This window comes from Larimichthys crocea, chromosome VIII (genome assembly GCF_000972845.2).
Source record: "Larimichthys crocea isolate SSNF chromosome VIII, L_crocea_2.0, whole genome shotgun sequence".
NCBI lineage: Eukaryota > Metazoa > Chordata > Actinopteri > Sciaenidae > Larimichthys > Larimichthys crocea.
Window position 1 is genome coordinate 15433064 of NC_040018.1, and position 19180 is coordinate 15452243.

Here is a 19180-nt window from a genome sequence, read left to right on the forward strand (position 1 = left end):
ACACCACACAGCTAGGGAGAGACTGTTCTGTATGTTGATGCACAACTGTGTGTTTTTGTGTTGTGTGTGTGACATCCTCTGCTCATCCCCTCATTAAATCCATTACACTGCAGTGTGTGATGGGTGCTGCAGTCCTCTGATCTTGCTGGGTTGACAGACCAGGGGCATGCAGCCTGTGCGATAGCCCAAAGCAAGCAGAGTCCTTCTCAACACACACAGTCCACAAGATCATATGTAGCGCACATTTAAAATTAATGTATTTTTTTTAAGAAATATCGCACATAGATTTTCTGTTGCTGGTGTTTTTTCTACATGACTACTGGGCTGTTACTCAGTGTTACTTAGTGGTGAGTAGGATACATCTTATCCCAGATATATGAACAGTTCAGGGTTCATATCATCTCTTGTATGGTAATTTCTCGAAAATCATGTATTAACAAGCTCCTGATACATAGAGTTAAGAAGCAAAAGCAGCCGTTGCTGTATGTTAATATTTTATGCATAGGTATAATCTAGCTTGGGTTAAGACAGAGAAAATTAGTCTTCTTCTTGTATCTGTTTAAGATGCTTACAAATGAATACAACTCCTTCATTAATATGCAAATCCAGATTTTTGTTAGCCTCATACTGCAAAAAATATTAGGCACCCAATGACATCTTGGACAACTGTCAAATCAGTGTAGTACTTGTTTTATGAACAACTGCAATGCAATTTAGCAAGCACTAAAGCATCATTACATCAGCTCCGAAGGTTGTAAATGACATTAGTGCAGCCTTTGGCAATAAAAAGTGATGGATATCTATTTTTAAATCAATCTCTTAAAAGCATTTTGACACAGCTGACCAGGATATTTTCAAACACAGGCTTCTTAGCAGCAGCCTGTCAGATGGTATAATACATAAAAGCTTTTATTTAGGACTCATTGCATCCAATACGATGCACTCTGCTCACATGTTGCAAAGAAGCACCTAAGTGATCGGTGCAATAGTGTTTTTGTTTTAAGTGATACTACCTTTGTTGTAACAGACTTCCTTCCTGTCGGTGCTGATGCTGAAAGTTTGGTTATTTTTTCTATGTTATTCTATTGCTTTGCTTTTTCCTTACCTGGAACCTGATTTTTTAATTTGTACCACCATCTGTCTTAGTCACATATTTCTTCAGCTCTAAATAAATATACATTTAAAAAGGACATCAACAAAATATTTTACCCCTGGGAACACGAATTCAAGGTCAGCTATAAACTAATGTGTTTACTGCTGAGTCTAAGCAGTATCAATACTTAGCTCCATCATATTCACTGGTTTGCACAATTTGCTCTCAGAGGAAATGGGTGCCAAGTCAACAAAACAAATGAATGGAGAGGCTTACCTGTATGGCGTGAAGGAAGGGTGGGGCAAGTAGCTGGGGTGGTAGTAGGCAGCTGCAGCAGCCGCAGTGGCAGGGTCCAGGCCCAAGGGCAAAGAGGGCATGCGGAGGGCGTCCTCGGTCGTGGCATAGGGCCGGAAACCACGGAGATACTCCTCTGGTACAGGACCAGGGGGTACAGCATTAGGCAACTGTCTGGGCAGACTGCAGGTGAAAGAAGGGGTAAAACAGAGAAAAGCCGAGGTGAGCTTGATTTGTGTGTGTTCACTGATCACATAGCCAAATTACATATAATTTCTGTAATATATAGAAAAAAATCTGTGCACACCTGTGAAAGGTGTACAGAGATTACAGAAAGGTTCAAGAACTCCCACACAATGTTTACTGCTGAAAAATACATTGACTTTGCACCAATATTTGTACATTTGTGGCAGCTGCTTATTCCAGTAAGTTCAATGAACCCATAAATTACTGATCACACACTTATATCATATACAAGTTCAGTTTCCATTAAACCGAAATTCCACAAATCCAGACAAAAAGGCAGAGCAGTGTGGGACTCACTTGAGGGGCTGGAAACGTGAATCCTGCATGACAGCACCAGGGGTGAGACCAAAGGCATAGGGGTTTCCCAGGAGGTGGGCAGGGACTGAGGGGCCACCCTTTTCCTGGGGGAGGGTCCCCTCTGCACCCAGACGCTCCCTGCTGGCCCCGCGAGGCCCCGAGTCAGCCTAGAGAAAGATACAGAGAGAGAGTCTTAGTCATTGTTCGTGAGGACCTGTCACCGTCACGGTTGTCAATGCTCATGGAGTCCATCCCATGAAGGGAGAGACTGGGGGAAGAATAGGTCTTTTTCACAGTGCAGAAGCCTCCTTTACTCTCTCTTCGTACCACCTTTATTCACTTTCTCACACAAACCATCTCTGTGTGAAAATAAACCATCGATATATAGGAATATGTTAAAACAAGGGGAAATGGAGTGGTAAAAAAAAAAAGTAAACGAAATCCTCCCTGTTTTCTGTAATTGCAACCAAAGGATGTCATATTTATGATCGATGAGGATGTGGTAATAGTAGATGTACAACAGCAGTGCTTCTAGAGAGATGATGACTTTGATCTTGGCAAAGTGTGTGTGTGTGTGCGTGCACATAACTTACACACTGAAACATCTACAGGGATGTCTAAAAAGCAACATCCCTCTGCCTCAGTTTCTCCTTCTCTTTCTTCCCTCTTCTCTTTCACCTCCCTCTCTCCCTTTGGCAGCAAGCCTGGTCTCACTTATCCAATCCCACAACAAAACACACATACGCACTACTCAGCAGGCACATACACTGTTTCAGAGCTACAAAGACATCCTGCTGTGGGAGTGGAAGTGCATTTTCTGAAGCTTTGGTTTCCCTCTGCCTACAAATGCTATCGGAGAACAGAGAAACTTACAACCCTTGTAAGTTGAACAAGGAAATTGTTTATGAAGGGATATATAGTTAAGGAGGACTGCCACGGGTGTAGTGGAATGATAATCTCATCTCCTGTAAAACAAAACTTTAACTTGAAGTTAGCAAGGGATCATTTAGAAGAAATGGAAAGAGGGAAGACAGGAAATATAGAGATGAAGACATAAAGAAGAAGAGTGAGAGGAGACGGTAATTCTTGCCCCGCTAAATTAACCTCATGGCTCCCTGGAATTAGAGAGAGACCCAACAGCAGTACCGTCCTCTCTCTCACTAATAAAATAAAATAAATTACTAATAAAAAAATGCCTCTGATAAAATAAATCCAATTTCGGGAGCCATTACCTCCACGTCCTGTTCTACAGTCACTGACCCAGGCTGACACTGACTAACATCCAATCTTAAATGCCTCTAATGTTTAGATTCCCCACATCTCCCTTTGATTCTTATGCACCCCCACTTTCCAGTAGTTTAGTGCTACTGTTTGCTCCTTGTTGTTTGTTGCACTTCACTAAACAGTAATGCACTATACTCAAATCTCCCATCCCCATAAAACCCCCACCCACCCCACTTCCATCCGTTCCAGGCTTTATGAGCAAAGTAAAAAGATGGACATTCCTTCCCAATCAGCAGCCAACTGGAAAGGTTCATATATGTCAAAAGAAGTCAATATCAAATAGTGGCTTGGGAGCCACAAGATGCTGGGTTCTCAGATTGCTCTTTCTTTTTTCTTTATCTGTTTTGTTGTCCAACACTATCAATAGCTGCCAGGTGGCTCTCTGAAAGTCTAAATAAAAGCACTAACATTTGTTGCGGGCAAGCAGACACACATTTATTCAAATTTCTTCTGTACTTTGCATGTTCCTCCAGTCCCGCCCCTCCTGAACCTCATAAAAATATACTGCCTCAGGTAGATATCACTGGTGAGAAATGTCTCTTTAGTAATATGCTTGTAAAAACAGTTGGTGCTGCTTTCTATCACACTGTCAGTTAATCAATTGCTATTATCACACATGATAGTCTTCTAACCAAATGATCAGTCAGCTGTCATCATTGCTTGACTAACATCACTAATGCTACACATTGATGTATGTAGTTATGTATATTTGTTGTTATGGGTGATGTGTGCCATCATTTATCAAACAGCTACATCAAAAAGTGACCAGATAAGAATATATATGCTATCGTCAAACCAAACAACCTCCCAGATCACTTTTGATGACACAACACGAGAACCTGCTTAGCAAATAAAATGAATCAGAATCAGCTGTTGTATGTGTACACAAACAGGGAATTTGACTCTGGGTTTTCATCTGGAAATACGTCTGTTAAAATTGAATCATAAGTGTTGAACTCTGTGTTGAACTCAACAATAGTTGGTATTATCAAGGGTGTGTTGAATGTGTGTTGGATATTATGCGTCATACACTGAGTTTGTGTTTGACAGGGGCATGGTTTTATAGTCATGGCTATGACTCAATAACTGTCAATTGGTGCAATTGCCAGACACAGATGACCACTAGAATTGAATCAACTGTTCCTTTCTGACAAATTTTGCAGAAATCCTGTCATGAGAGGATGAAACAAAGATGCCTGGAAAACAACAAAGCGTGGTGGTGCTGCTGCGAATTTGCAACTGACTGGCTTCCTGGTTTCCTGTTTTTATAATATTGTCAGTGAAAAAGCCCCTTCTACATGTGACAATGAAAAAAATGAATGTAGAGACCTGTTAATAAATGAGAATATGTACATGTGGCTGTCATTTCCTGAGTTTAGTCCCTGCTTGTATATGTCTGTGCATGCATGTGTGGAAAAACAATATGCAAAAAGGTGTTTGCGTAACAGGTCGGCACCTTGAAAAAGCACACACCTTCCATCCCCATTAGAGAGGCACCTTAGTCACTCAGGCACCTACACATCCAACCAGCCATCACATTTTGACCTTTCACACAGCCAAAAAACAGCCTTCTATACTCAAAAACGCACTATTCAGCAGCAGCATGCCATATACACAGTACAGAGCACAAATACAAGCACTCAGACTCAAAGACACATCCATTAACAGCCATCTTCCTCTGTGTGAGCCAGGCCCCTGTAACCCCCAGCGAGGGTGGGAGACCCCGCGCATTGTAGAGCGCTCGTTTACGCCTCTCAGATGGAGCCATGAATCCAAATTGCCAATTAAAAAGCAATTACAGGCAGCAGCGGGAGCAGACTCCTGCAGTCATTAAAGCAAAATGCCAACGCACCATGCCCTCCCTCCTTCTCTGCCTTGCCTATCACCCCCCTCTGAAAGACGGACTCATATCTCAGCCAGAGAGACACTAATCAACCCTTCTAATACATAGAAAACAGGACACACATATATGTACACAGAGCAACAAACAAGCTTTTCTTGGATGCTTTACGGGGGATCCAAAGAACAGACTGCTGCCTCTGCATTTCTCCTCCCTTTATCTCCTATTGTCTTTAAAACCTGATCTCTGGCTGTCTGTGTCCCCTCACATTTTATTTCACTGTGCCATCCCGTCATATGGAAAAACACAGGTTGACATGGCACACAGGTGTTTTACCCAAGAGAAGATATAAGACTGAATGAATAGTAGACACAGAGGTTAAGAAAGGGAGATCTGGGTAAAGGGGCAGTGCAAAAGTGCCAGAATGTCACCCCCTTCTTCCCTGATGCATCATTCCTAGTCAGCGATTAACAATGGAAGCTTCAGATAGTGTCATCTTTGTGTAAGAGGAACATTTAGATGCCGCGTATGTATGCCTTTACAGCCCGTTAGCTCTTTGTGACCACAGAGTTATATGTGCTCGCTGAAGCGGCACTGTGGATATAGGGGGAGATGCTATGACGCCAGCTTTCGTGCTGCATCCCCACTACTGCCCCCTCCTCTCTGCCCTCCCAACCTCTACCCCCTCATCTCGACCTCTCCCTTGTCCACATCACCTCCCTTAACCTCTCCATTCTTTGGCTGGGTGGCCCCAAGCTGCTGAAGGTACCACAAACCCAGTGAGACAACCTTTTCAATTTGAGCTTGACCTCACACACATGCACGTGCACACGCACACACAAAGATATGGACACAAACCTACACACGGGATTAGCTACAATATATGGCCGTGTGGACAGGAGTGGAGGCTGCTTCTGCCCTTTTATTCCTTCTTCCGCTCTTTAAAATTTGCTACGCTAAAGGAATGGCAGAGGGGATGACATCATTGGGGGGAGCTCCCCTGTCTCTCCAGCCCCTCCCAGCTCTGGCTGACCCTTGAACTATGGAAGGGTCATTCCATAAAAGCTGCAGCCACAGAGGCTGCGGGTCAGGGGGGGTTGTCCAAGCAAGAGTACAATGGCCTGAATGCTACCACACACTGTTAGCTGACTGACTTCCTCACTCACCCTTCACTATCCTCCTTCTCTCCATCTCAGGGGAACCGTCAAAGTGCCTCGGAGAGTTTCCGCATGTTGCCGGGAGCTGTTCATAGCCATGCGCTCGGCCTCAACTATTAGCCCTGAGCTGAGATAAGAAGGCTTAAAGCAAGGCCATAATCCATAATCCACTCCTTATCAAAGCAAGCAGCTCTCCCCCTTTCCTCTCTCTCTCTCTCTCTCTCTCTCTCTCTCCCACTACGTAACGGAGCACGGGTGACGAGGTGGAGGATGCACTTGACTGCTTGAGTGAAGAGAGTGAGGCTGGGGGGGGGGTTAGGAGGCTAAAGGCTGCAGACTTTGGAGGGGCTTTTCCAAGGGCAAGAGGGCTAAGTGGGTGTGGGGCTGGAGGGGCACAGATGTTAGCTGCCGTTGAGGCTGTCACCTCGACGTCCCAGAGGCAGCTGGCATTGTTTAAGGCACAGAGCCATGTGGGTGGGTGTTGGGGGGGGGCTTGGGGTAAAGCAGGCATTCATAGACCTGTCAGCTACGTCACATGTACATATGCCAAATACGTACTGCCATACTACGGGTTACAGGCCATATACAAAATCCATTAATCTCTCGAGAGCCTGTCTGTGTGCGAACATTTGAATGTTGTTCATGTTAGACACCCAGAAAAGAGACAGAGAGGAAATACAAAAAGAGAAAATAAACAGGAATCTGAGACTTCAAAAAGAGCAACTAAAAGGAAAAAAAGGGAAGTGTGAGAAAGGAACAGAGTATGCTCAAGGTCAGTGTGAGGTGTATTTCAATGTGGCATTACCTGGCGTCCCTCGTTCCTCCAGAGGCCGTTGCTAGTCTTTGTTGGAGCAATGGTGACTACAGGTGGAGTGTTTGGCACACTGTGGCCCGCTGGGGGAACCAGGACAGGCCCTGGACCGAGGGGACCCCTCTTGGGTGTACTGACTGGAGAGCTGTGGTTGGTGGCTGGGGAGGACACTGGAGAGGACTCACTGCTGATGGAAGATGCAGCTGGAGAAAGACAGAGACAAATGACATGAGTACAGTGAAAGAAAGAACATGAGACAAGCTAATAGTCGTTGTTTTTTCTCTATTAATAAAAATCAAATGAAACAACAGTACTGCATGATCCCGTAGCTCCTTCACAGGGGAATAAAAGGAGGTTGCAGTGCTACAATGGCAACAAATAAAATGTGCACACACACGCACACAAGAGGGCCAGATGGATGGCCCTAGGCCCCTATTATGAAGTGACAGTGATCAGGATGAGCAGCCCTGTGAGAGCCACACAGCCTTGACTTGCAGGACACACAGACATACAGACACACACACACAGACACACACCAAAAGAGAACACACTGTTCGGGAGTGAACCGCCATATTGAATGTATATGAAGTCAGTGGCGCTTGCAGCCACACACAGAACTCCCCCCTCCACCGCACACACACAGCAGGTGGTGAAAAGCTGGCCCAATGAGCTTCTCTGCAGCGCTGTAGCTATGTCACATTAACAAAGCCCTCCAGGGAAACCCTGTAGCGCAGGGTCACGGTCTGGTCACATGCCTCACTTTCTGCACATCTCGCTTTCTCTCTCTCTTTGGTTCCAAAGCTCTCATATGATATGCTCCTATTCACATGCGTACAGTATACCACTGTGATTTTCATCTTTCCAACCTTGCATATTTACCTTCCCCCCCGAACAGGAAAAACCCTCTGTTCTTCTCAACTGTGTCCACCGTCTCTTTCTTTCTGTCTTTTTATTATCCTTCTGTTTTCCCTTCTTTCGTTGCTCTCTACTGTGTTTTAACCTGTGTGGCCTCTACGTTTTCACTCACTTCCTCTTTTCTTCTCCCAGCCTCTGCCTCTTCTCCTGACAGTACAGTGTGCTGTACATCTCCACCACTCAGAGTGAGCGCAGCATTACACAGTCAAACTGGGTCACAACCCTCTCAATGGGACACACATTTTAGTGCTGCAGCAAGGACAGCAGGAAATGTGTGTGCAGGTAGTGTGCTTCTGTGCATCAACACGCTGACACGCAGCCACGTAAAATAAAAAGCAGCTGAAACCTCAGGCCAGTTTTAGGTCTACTTCCTCTTCAATTATCACCATCAAAACAAAAACCACAGATCTCTACCCAACCACCATTTCTTTCTTGCTTCCGTTTCCGTGGCAACATAACCTAACAGACACTGTCAGCTTATTGTAGGTGCGGTCAGGATATTGACTGATTTTAAACACCTCATTCTAACTAATACCACTAAATAATGGAAAGAATCAATAAAGGCAGTGAGGTGAACCTGAAAATCTATGTGTGAGTGGTAGCAGGAGCAGCATGGGAAGGGGAGGCAAGAAGCAAAGTGTGTGTGTGGACATGAAAAAGAAAAATTATAGGAGATGGCGAGTGATTGGGGGAAAGAAACTGACAGTGAGAGTGCAAAAGAGGTGCGAGGTGAGGTGAGAGATGGAGTAGAGAGGAAAGCAGGAGATAAGACGTGAGGGTGAGTGGGTGGGTGGCAGTGACAGGGTGGGGAATATTGAGGGAGGGGTGGTATGTGTGTGTGTGTCTGTGTGTGTGTGTGTGTGTGTGTGGGGGGGGGGGGGGGGGGTATCTTGTCTTCACAATGGCAATTAGTGGCCTAATCCTCCCCCCCTCACCTCGGAGAGCCATTACTCTTCCGTGCAAGACTAGGCCAATCAATAGCAGCCCACTCAGCCTGGGGAATGGAGCTACACTTAATACAGCTCTAGTGTCACAGCCTATTCACTCACTCACTCGCCACACACAGACACACACATACTCACAACAAGGCTGGAGGGAGGGAAGAGGTAGAGAGTAGTGGAGTGAGGGGTGATCACAGTGATTCTGAACTGCTAAGCAACAGACCTCTACTCCATCCATTTCCCTAACCCCCTCTCCTCCCCATCTCCTCCTCGTCCTCCTCCTTTTCCATGTACAGGCAAAGCAGACAGGAGAAGAGGCAGGGCCGACTAAATAATTAAGAGAGCAGGAAGAGAAGCAGGTGAGGGGAAGAAGGAAATAAAAGAGACAAGACTGTCTACGAACGGCTTAATTCTCTTCTTGCAGCTTGCAAAATCTGTGCACATTTCTCTTGCGTCCTTTCTCGACACGTATACACACATAAAAAACACAAACAACAATTATTCCTCTCCCCTTCCCTCCTCCTCCTCCTCCTTCCCTCTAACAACACCCCACGCAACCACCACCTGCCCACCACCTCTTCATACACCCCGATTCCTTTTCCTTCTGTTCTTCAAACACAGTGCCTGCCAAACAGACGTAGATCTGTCAGACTCACATTTACAACACTTGCAGGCGGTAGGGGCTCAGGGAAATGTCTGAGAGAGAGCGGTTACATGTTTTCATGTGTGCATCTATGCATGTTTCCTTTTAACTTCTGGTTAAACCACAGAAAGTAATGTGTGTCCATAAGCCTCTTTCACTCATCAAGCCTCCATCCCTCTTCCAAGATTCTCTCTCGTCCATTTTCAACCCTCCTGCTCCAATTTACATACCAATTTTTTTCTCTGCCCCTCCCTCACATCATCTGATAGGAGAAAAAAAATCATATATGAAGCATGTGATTGCCACTAATCTGATGTCATTTCTGCCATATGCTCCTCCGCTTCCGTCTATACAGAGGGAAGACTGTCATGCACGCTGGCCCTGTAGAGAGCTAGAGGAGGAAGACAAGGAGGAGGAGAGAAGTGCAGCCTTTGTCCCCAGAGTCTAAAATAGGCTCATCAGCTCTCAACCTGCACTTCATTAACTGTACTGATTGTCACTTGCTTGGTGTGGATGTGTGCGTGATTGTGTGTGTGTGTGGTGATGGGGTCAGTGTAGAGGGAGAGAGTAACAGAAGAGGTAAAGACAGAAGGAAAGAGCAAGGAAAGGAGAGAAAAGAAATCAAGCACTGTCTCAGTCCCAAGCTGTGTGTGATTAATGTGAAGCTCCTTCCTCTATCGCCTCCTCTATTACCAGTCCCACTCTCCCAGACTGCCTCCACATTTGACCGCTCAAGCTAAGCCACACATGCGCACACACTCAAAAGACACAAACAGCAGCAACAAACAAACAAACCAAGCTGTGGTCGGAGGCCATGGGCAAGTGTCCCTACATAGATGGCACCTTTTACTTCAGCCACTGACCCAATCAAAAAGACAGGAAAAAACACAGCTCTTTCATTCAATGTGGGCTTCCAGCAGCCATAGCAGTGAATCCCACTGGATCACTAAGCCTTGATGGGAAGACAACACTACACAAAAATGGCCCCTACCAATTCTCTGCCACCACCACTGCCTCTGCCAAGACAGCCAAGCATAGCCAGCCCCCAGCCCTGCCAGGCAGAAGGTGCTCTCCTCCACCCCGCCAACACACCCAACCCACCCATCCCTCGTCCTCCTCCTCCATCCCAGCATGCATTACAACAACATCAGCACTTAATTAAACAGTCCATTTCACACCTGGTGTGCATAGCAGTGCCCAGCCAACCCTGCATCCATATGCCACCCCACCAGCACGCACTAGCACAAGCCTCAACACGTGCACTCTAACACACACACACACACACACACACACACACACACACAAACATCCGCACACATGCAGACACACAATAACCACTGATGCACACAAACACCACACACACCTGCTACTACAGTCTTGGCCACGCACTGACAACACACCACAAAGCCTGTAATCTGCATCACTGAGTGGGGGGAAGGGAGAAGAGCACTGTGTGTGTTGCTGTGCCAGCGAGGGAAAGAAAGACAGTACAAGATGGCGGATGGAAATAAGAGGAGCAATCCTCTGTGCCTTATGCTGACTGTACAAACTGTATATTATGCTTAAATGCTGCTTTGCTTCTGAACAGAGTCATAAGAGGTGTAAGGCTGCTGTGTATTGAGGGAGTGAGAGAGAGAGCGAAAGAGAGAGGAGGGGAAAGCAAATGAGCTTGTTTGTGAGTGTTTCAGGGACAGTCACAGCCGGAAGGGTTTTGCCTTCAAGAAACACACACACACACACACACACACACACACAGACACACACAGACACACACTCTCACTGAGCAAAGTGAGGCTGTGTGAGCTCCAGGCAGACTCCAGATGGAGAGGTCAGAGACACACTGCCCTGCTGTCCCAGCATGCTCTGGGCTCCCAGAAACAAGGGGAGCCTCCGGCCACACACATACACGCACAAACACATACACGTACAATGTGACAAACACCTCAGGTTTTCACAAATCTACTAATTACTTCCAATTCCTCTTTTTTACAGCCAGTTCCTTCCATCTATCTTATGCACCTTTATTCTCTTTCTATTCATTCTCTCTTCAGGAAGTGTACTACAGTTAGTGTGAATGTTGTCATATAATTGTGGTGGTGTGTATATCTCTAAGAGTGTGTAAGAAGAAAGAACTGAGAGGATTAAACCCAGGTCTGCCTAATTAATCAGATATCAGCAGGCCTGCTTTTCTGTGGCAGTGTGTTTATCTGTGTCTATGTGTTGTGTGAGTGCTATTGTGTGTATGCGTGTGTGGGTTCATGCGAGTGTACATGAGATGAGAGTGTATCCTTTACGCTGCTCTGATACTCATTATCCATCACCTCCCCTCTTCAGCACAGCACTCGGTGCTATTCATTATACTCGCAACAGACAACTGGCGACGAATGTGTATGTGTGTGCGCATGCATGGGTATGTGTATAAACAGCAGCCGTGCTCGGGCTCTTAAATCAGTTCAGCGGCCAATGGCAGTAATACTAGTACTCAAATCTAACTAATTCCTCTAGGCCTTAGGACAAATGAGTCATGGCACCTCGTATATACTGCACTACTCACCTCAAAGCATCAACTAGAGGATGACAGAGACAGAGAGAGAAAGAAAGGTTGAGTCAAAGTAGCTAATGAAAGGACAGCAGGCTGCAGCATGCAAAAAAAAAAATCACGAGGCTTACACAGTTGCAAAGACAACTGTTTGCATGTGTGGGGGCGTTTTGGGTGTGTGTGTTGCTTATAAATACAGGCTCTGCAGACAGAGAGGTGACTGGAGCTCCAGGGGCTACATGCCTCTCTGCCCACCCTGGAGCCGGTGCTCCTAACATGGGAAGAGTTGCCCCTTATGGCTGACGGCTGACTCATCCACACATCACTGCCTACACCACCCAGGCGGCACAGTCAGCAGGCCACAAAAATAACAAAGGGGATTTTTTGTGCTTTTGATAAAAAGGTGGTAGAGCTTAATCAGACAGGATCTGGTGTCTGTATGACAAAGACACAGACGGGAGCTTTCTCCCTTAGTGTATTGTGAATTACAAATAAAACAGCACACGCTTATTCTCATCTCGCAACACAATAAAAAATAAAATAGAGGTTATTAAGCGGAGAATGAAAACAATATGACTAAGAGAACGCAATCCCTATGTTCTAGAGCTAAAACTGACAAAAAAGGTGCAAAGCAACAGAGATAAGAAGGACAGGAAAATTTTCCAATGAAAAAAATTAAATAAAGGTGAGTCCATGATAAAATTAAAGTCAGGACTGAACTCTGGGAGTGGATTTTTCTTTTTGAGAGAGACAGAGTGAGAAAGTAATAGGGCTGGCATGTTAAGGGAGTGAAGAGAGATGAAGGGGAGAAGGATTGAGAGGGAGGTGAGGAGAGGTTGGGGCTGAGCCTTCTCTCTGTATGTGGGTAATAAATCATTTGCAGGGTTTTGGGTTCCAGGCTGCAGTGGGCTGGGGAGCAAGGTGTCCAGGGACAGGCAGGAAGGAGGGGACCATCTGATTTAAGAGCCAGAGCAAGGGTGGACAGCTGGGGTAGCTGGGCCTCTCCGGAGCCACACATACATATGCACACACAAATGTACACACCGTCAATAAACCCTACTATGAGAATCTTGCTGCCGAGGTTCTCCTGTGCAGATCCTGCTTTGTTTGTATGTTTATGTGTGTAATTAATAGACACTAAGCACAGGGGTTTAGAAAATACTTGCATGTGTACTAAAGGCCAGTTTTGCATTTACCAAACAGACAGGAGACAAAGACACCAGAAACCCACAAACCCCTCCCAATACACCTACATAAAAACATTTGCAAGCATTTTTAAGCAATAAAGGGATAGTTCAAAATTTGTGAAATAAAGTTGATTGAGTTATTAACCAGGAATTCAACCACCTGATGCTTATTACCACAGGATAGAGCTATGAGAGATGGGAATCCTATATCATGATTTGTGTGTGTGTGTGTGTGTGTGTGTACGATGACAAGCACGAATGTATGGAGGGGAATTATAACCCCATCATACACACATTGACAAGCACACCCGAGTGTATGTGCACTCACACACAGCACATTAAGTGGGTCAGCTAAAGTGGCTCCTCTTCGTCCCAGTATCTCCAGGGACAACAACTAATTCAATCCTGTGTGGGTATCATCCCATTGCTATTAGCAGTTCTGCACTCAGCTACTCAAACAGGCCCTGGAACATAGCATCTGATTATCTAGTCAAACATAAAGACTCAAACATATTGACAGACTATAATGCCAAACTACAAACCATAACCTGTAACTCAACTTTTTAACCCTTTCCAGACATTTTAATACCGGTTAACACTTGCTTACTTTGTGCAACCTGTACACATCTCCCTATAAGAAATCACACTTGACAAGAAGCACAAACAGGGGAGGGATTGGTACCATTTTCTACATTAATTATACAGCCAAAATGCTGCCATCCGGCAGACCTAAACTTGACAGATTCATGAGTGTCGCATCCCTGTTAAACCGGGGGTGCGGCTTTACCTCGAGGTTCTTCGGCCTGTTTCGCCAGTTTACGGAGGGCTGCAGCGAATCCGGAGTGAGCAGACTGGGTAGCCGGGCTTCCATTGGCTACGATGGAGCCATTGAGAGGCGACGGGGTGAGTGGGCTGACCGTCGCCGTGGTACGGGTCGCCGTGGAGATCATTCCTAACGATGGTGACTTTGGCTCATGGCTCATGCCTACCAATGGACAAAAGGGAGGAGAATGGGAAAGTATTAATAATCAATACTGCAGTCAGATGAAAGAACCAACAGAGAGAAAAAAAAACTCATGAGAGTCATGAGGGCTTGAGTCATTAAAAATATCTTCAAGAAATATGCACTGTAGATAATAATATGTGAAGAGAGTAAGGCGGATAGCTGTTTCCTGCCACAGAGACAGTAAGGGCAGATTGTGGTGCCGGGTATCTGTTTGTGACAGCTGGGGCGGATGGGGATTGGTGGTGTGAGGAGCAGAGGGGCTTTGGTTGTATAGTTTAGGGTCAGAGGTGAGAGGTTATGAGGCCAGGTCACCCATCCCTTGCTCAAAGAGCTCCAGTCTGGCTGTGTGTCTGCCAGAGGTCCATGGTCAAAGAGTTTACACAGCACCTAGACTGAGCATGCACTTGCCCTGCTCTCCATGGCAGTTTATTATCGTGACGTTCATGTTAACAAATTCAGCATATAGACCATAGATCCATTTCAACAAATGAGAAACTCATTGGCACCCTCACCCTCAACTACCACTTAAGAAAAAGAGCCTCATTCACTTTGTCCTTGATCCAATTAATGTTAATCAGGAAGGAAGGGTATTATAACAACACAGTAAGAGGAAATAAACTGTGATGTTTCAGCAACTGCCAGCTGGATATTTCTGAATTTAGACAACATTAACAAATTTGATTAATTAAGAGTTTACTTGAGTAAAGGTTCTGAGATTTACAGAGCTTACCCAAAGGTTTTTTTTTTTTTTTTTATGCCACATCTCCTTCTGGCCTTAGATTTTTAAGAGCTTTGTGGTGTTTTGAGAGAAGGTGAGGAGGTTTGAGATGGCTGTCCCTTTCCTTCCTGTGTGTGTGTCTGTGTGTGTGTTGAAAGGTGACACCCTGTTGACAGCCCCTCGGTCAGTGGAATCCCTAAATGCCAGAACGGTGTGTGATAGCCCTACGTGCTCAGGCAAAACACATGCACAGACACACAAATTAACAGTGGCTCAGAGGACAGTGTAAGTTCAGACTAGTGTAGCTTGTGTGGCAGTGGTATTAACCGTTAAACCAAAACACACAGACACACACTGGGGATTGTTCAGAATCCTCCTTAAATCAACATTCAAAGTAAACTTGCAGTTCATACAACAACTTCTAAGACAAAGACATACACACTGAAATAAGAGCAGCTTACTAACAGTATATCAATAGCACAATTAGATAAGTAGGAGTTATATCTAGGTTTACCCCAGAGGCTGACAGGGCTATAAAAAGATCATGTTTCCTTCTGAGATGAGAGCAGGGGCACAGCACCCTGTGTGTGTGTGCGCGAGTTTGAGTTGACACACACAGCATCAAGTCAGGCATGAGAGAGTGAATAACATTCCCAACACCTCTCGAGTTGTCCTGCCCGTAACCTCCCAGTTACCCAGTGCACTCAGAATGAACCCGGCACACAATTAATAATGAAATCCACAATGACTACTGTGAACAACACACACACACACAGCACCATTGAGAAGACGTGCAAACAAGCAAAGACACAAAGTCCGGTAACACGACTTAGTCAGCACACAGCTCCTTTAGAGAAAGTCAGGAGAAGTCAGAGATGGGAGTAAAAGAAATACGCACGAAACTTTTTGAAAAAAACTGACGGAGCACACTGTATTTTAACCACACACGTAAAACCACAATGCAAACAGACACAGACGTGACTAACACAGTGAAAGAAGAGAGACAAGCACATAGCTTGACAAATACACACAGGCACATATCCGGAGGTCTGGCAGTGGTTCATGACCCCCACCCACCCCCGACCCCACCCGCTCACCCCACCCCCTCATAGATTAAAAGCGTGGCCGAAGCTCCTTACTGCACAAAGGAGTGGAGCCGCTTGGATCCCCCATGGCTGCATCTTCACGTTGAGCCCAGCCCAGCACACACCGGCAGCCACCGACGGGACACACACCATCTTCCTGCTCCCCTCTCTCTCTCCGTCTATCTATCTCCTCTCACCCGTCCACCCTCTCCTCTCTCCCTCTCTCTCTCTCTCTCTCTCCTTCCCGGCCTGCCTGTCTTCCTGTCTCTCGTGCTGCAGCTCACAAAGACCGTTTAGAGCTTATCTAACAAAGCAACACACCACACACGCTGCCTATCTCTCCCCTCCTTGCTCTCTCTCTCTCTCTCTCTCTCTAAGTGAGAAAACAGAAATTTTTAACCTAGCAGCTGCTGCGATGTCACATGACCTCACCCCCCCCCCTCCCTTCTCACACTCTCCCTCACTCCTCCTCCTCCTCCCCTCTCAACCTATAATTCCTCAGCCATTTGTAGATAACAGACACAGGCATGCATGCCCTGCCAAGGCGAGCTGTAGGAGGGGGAGGGGAGAGGAGAGGCACAGAGGAGGAGGAGGAGTAGGAGTAGGAGGAGGGGGGGGGGGGGGGGGGGGGGTTAAATATGTGAGGCGCCCTTCCCTCCTTGAGACAGAGACAGAAAAAGAAACAGAGAAGGAAAGAGAAAGACAGAGGACAAGTCCTGGCCTGCGTCAAACCCTACAGCATGAGAGAAAACCTTTTGTGTTTGAATATCTGCCTCAATTCAATACAATTTGCTTTATTAGCTTAATTGTTCTGTAACAACTGAAAATGCTCATTGGGAGAAATGAGAGGGAAAGAAAGGCAACTGCATCCAAAACACAATATAAGTCATTATCTCGAAATCAACACAAATAAGGAAGTTATACCAAAAATGCAGATGCACACACACACACACACACACACAGACACACGCTACAATTACAAGGAGTTGTTATCAGGGTGGAGGAGACTAATGCGTAATGGTGGTCAGGGGGTGGAGGACTCAGGAAAAGAGTAAAAAGCGTGGGTTTGACTTCCCCTCTGTCCGTCCTGCTGTCATTGCAGGGGTGTGAATGAGTTGTTTCTTTAGTCATTTCCTCCTTCCGTCACTCGCTACTTTTCTCAGAACAGTGAGGGAGCGAGAGTGATGACAGGGAGAGAGATTATCTTTGGGGTAAAGCTACACGGTGGCCAGCACTGTGCCAAAGGCCACCTTCCGACAAAGCTCCTTTCTGTTCCTCGGGCCATGGTCTGACTCCCCTGAGAAAACACAGGACCGCCAAACTCTGTCTTTGTCTCTCTCTCTCTCTCTCTCTCTCCCTCTGACACCCCTTTCCTGTCTAGCAACAAGAAAATCACCCTGCTGGTTTTTGGAAGAGACTGTCTCTTTGCTGTCTGTGTTGATCTGAAGGAGTTTGTATGAGGCAACCACAGCACCAGACCATATCATAGCGGGGAAGGGGTTGAGGAGGTTGCAGGTGCTGACATAGCTTTCACAAAAATGTTCCGTCTCCCTCTGCTGGTACTAAGAAGTAGAAGTGTAGCTCATGGGGTATCCTGGTAGCCTAAGGGTTGACCAACTTTTCTGGTTCAAGTCTGGCTGTGTTAGATGTCATCCCACATTTCTCTGCCCTCATTTCCTGTCAACTTGTGGGTGTCTCATGTCCAGTAAAGGCAAAGATGCCTCAAAAATACAAAAAGAGAAGTGCAGCTTAATGAGAAAACTGCTAAGCAGAAGAGGAATGAAGAGATACATATTTCTATTGTACCCCTATATTAACAATAGCATGCTGAATCACTTCAAACTACTTAAAAGCACTGAATATTAGAAAATGCACAATAGGATTAAGTTGAAATCAATGAGATTAAGTATTAATGTTTTGTGGGTGTACACAGTCTAACAAGAGAAAGCTTTCTCTACTCTGTTTTCAATTGTTCTTTTAGACTAGAAAAAAAAACACATGCTATGCAAGTCAGGGTTCTCTTTTCAAAGTAAGTAATGATGAATAGGATGATCTAAGCAACCTGGGATGAGTAATGTCTTACGAATTTCCAGAGAAGTGAGCCCAACATTTTTCAAACATCCAGCAGGTGGCATTGTCTCCCTGTTAATCAGAGGGAGTCCTCTGTAAATGAAACGGCATATGTCACAGTCGTTTAATCCAGCAACACACAAAAGAAAAATAGATTTTTAATGATATCACTGTGGGTTATGAAAAGAACTAAGGCTGCAGCCACTACTAAGGATTATGACCCTAATGCAAAGGTCTTAGGTGATTTAAATAAATTAGATGACACTGTAGCTAAATATTTTTACTGACAACCCAAAGGGTTAAAAGGAGTGTGTTACACACCAAGCTTCCTGATGCAATTAACCCTTTCAATGCCGTTACACCCCAAGGGAAAACAAAACAAAGCCTTGGGGAAAAAAAGAAAAAAAAAAGGAATGCAGATTACAACTATCCACACACAAACATGATCCCACCCACACACACACACACACACACACACACACACACACACACACACACACACACAGAGCAGCTTGACTGCTAAATGGCATACAGTAAACACACAGTTTTAACACCCTGCTGGGAGTAAAGCCGATCCCTAACTCCCATAGTCAAACAAACACACTGACACACACACACACAGTTCCACCCTTTTGCTGGTTGGAATGCAGATTACTCTCTCTCTCTCTCTCTCTCTCTCTCTGATACACACACAGACACACACACGCCATGCATGCATATAAAGTAAATCCTCTTGGCTCCTGTATGCCCCGGCCAGTGGGCAGATAATGCAGTGGCAGCTCTAGCGAGTGGTTAATCTTTAACCAGGAAAGGATTTGCCTATCAGCTCGTTAAAACTAGCAGGGCAGTGCTGCTGGCCCATCTATCTGATCAGCCACAAACCTGGCTTGGCCAAGTCCAACGCAGCATAGACTGAAACTGTACTGCCTACAATAAACTGTGTATCAATGCTTTGACTTCACCCGGACCGCATATGCCTTATTTTTTTCTACAGTGGCTTGATTTAGCATTGCCACAACATTGTGGTCCTGCTTAGGGAGGAGAGCCAAACCGG

At 45.6% G+C, this 19180-nt stretch overlaps 1 protein-coding gene across 5 annotated transcripts in view; it reads right to left on the bottom strand.

Moving 5' to 3' along the window:
• The window catches only part of gse1b (Gse1 coiled-coil protein b), a 166826-nt gene that overhangs the window by 9857 nt on the left and 137789 nt on the right, over positions 1-19180 (bottom strand). For 4 of the 5 annotated variants that reach the window (XM_019254321.2, XM_010741674.3, XM_027281866.1 and 1 more), the window contains 4 exons: positions 14035-14232; positions 7017-7225; positions 1931-2097; positions 1370-1570 (listed from right to left, as the gene is read on the bottom strand). In XM_019254321.2, coding sequence (XP_019109866.2) covers positions 1370-1570; positions 1931-2097; positions 7017-7225; positions 14035-14232 — 775 coding nt within the window. Of the gene's footprint in view, positions 1-1369; positions 1571-1930; positions 2098-7016; positions 7226-14034; positions 14233-16110; positions 16425-19180 lie in introns of those variants that run through there. The other variant, XM_019254323.2, reaches the window with a different exon arrangement.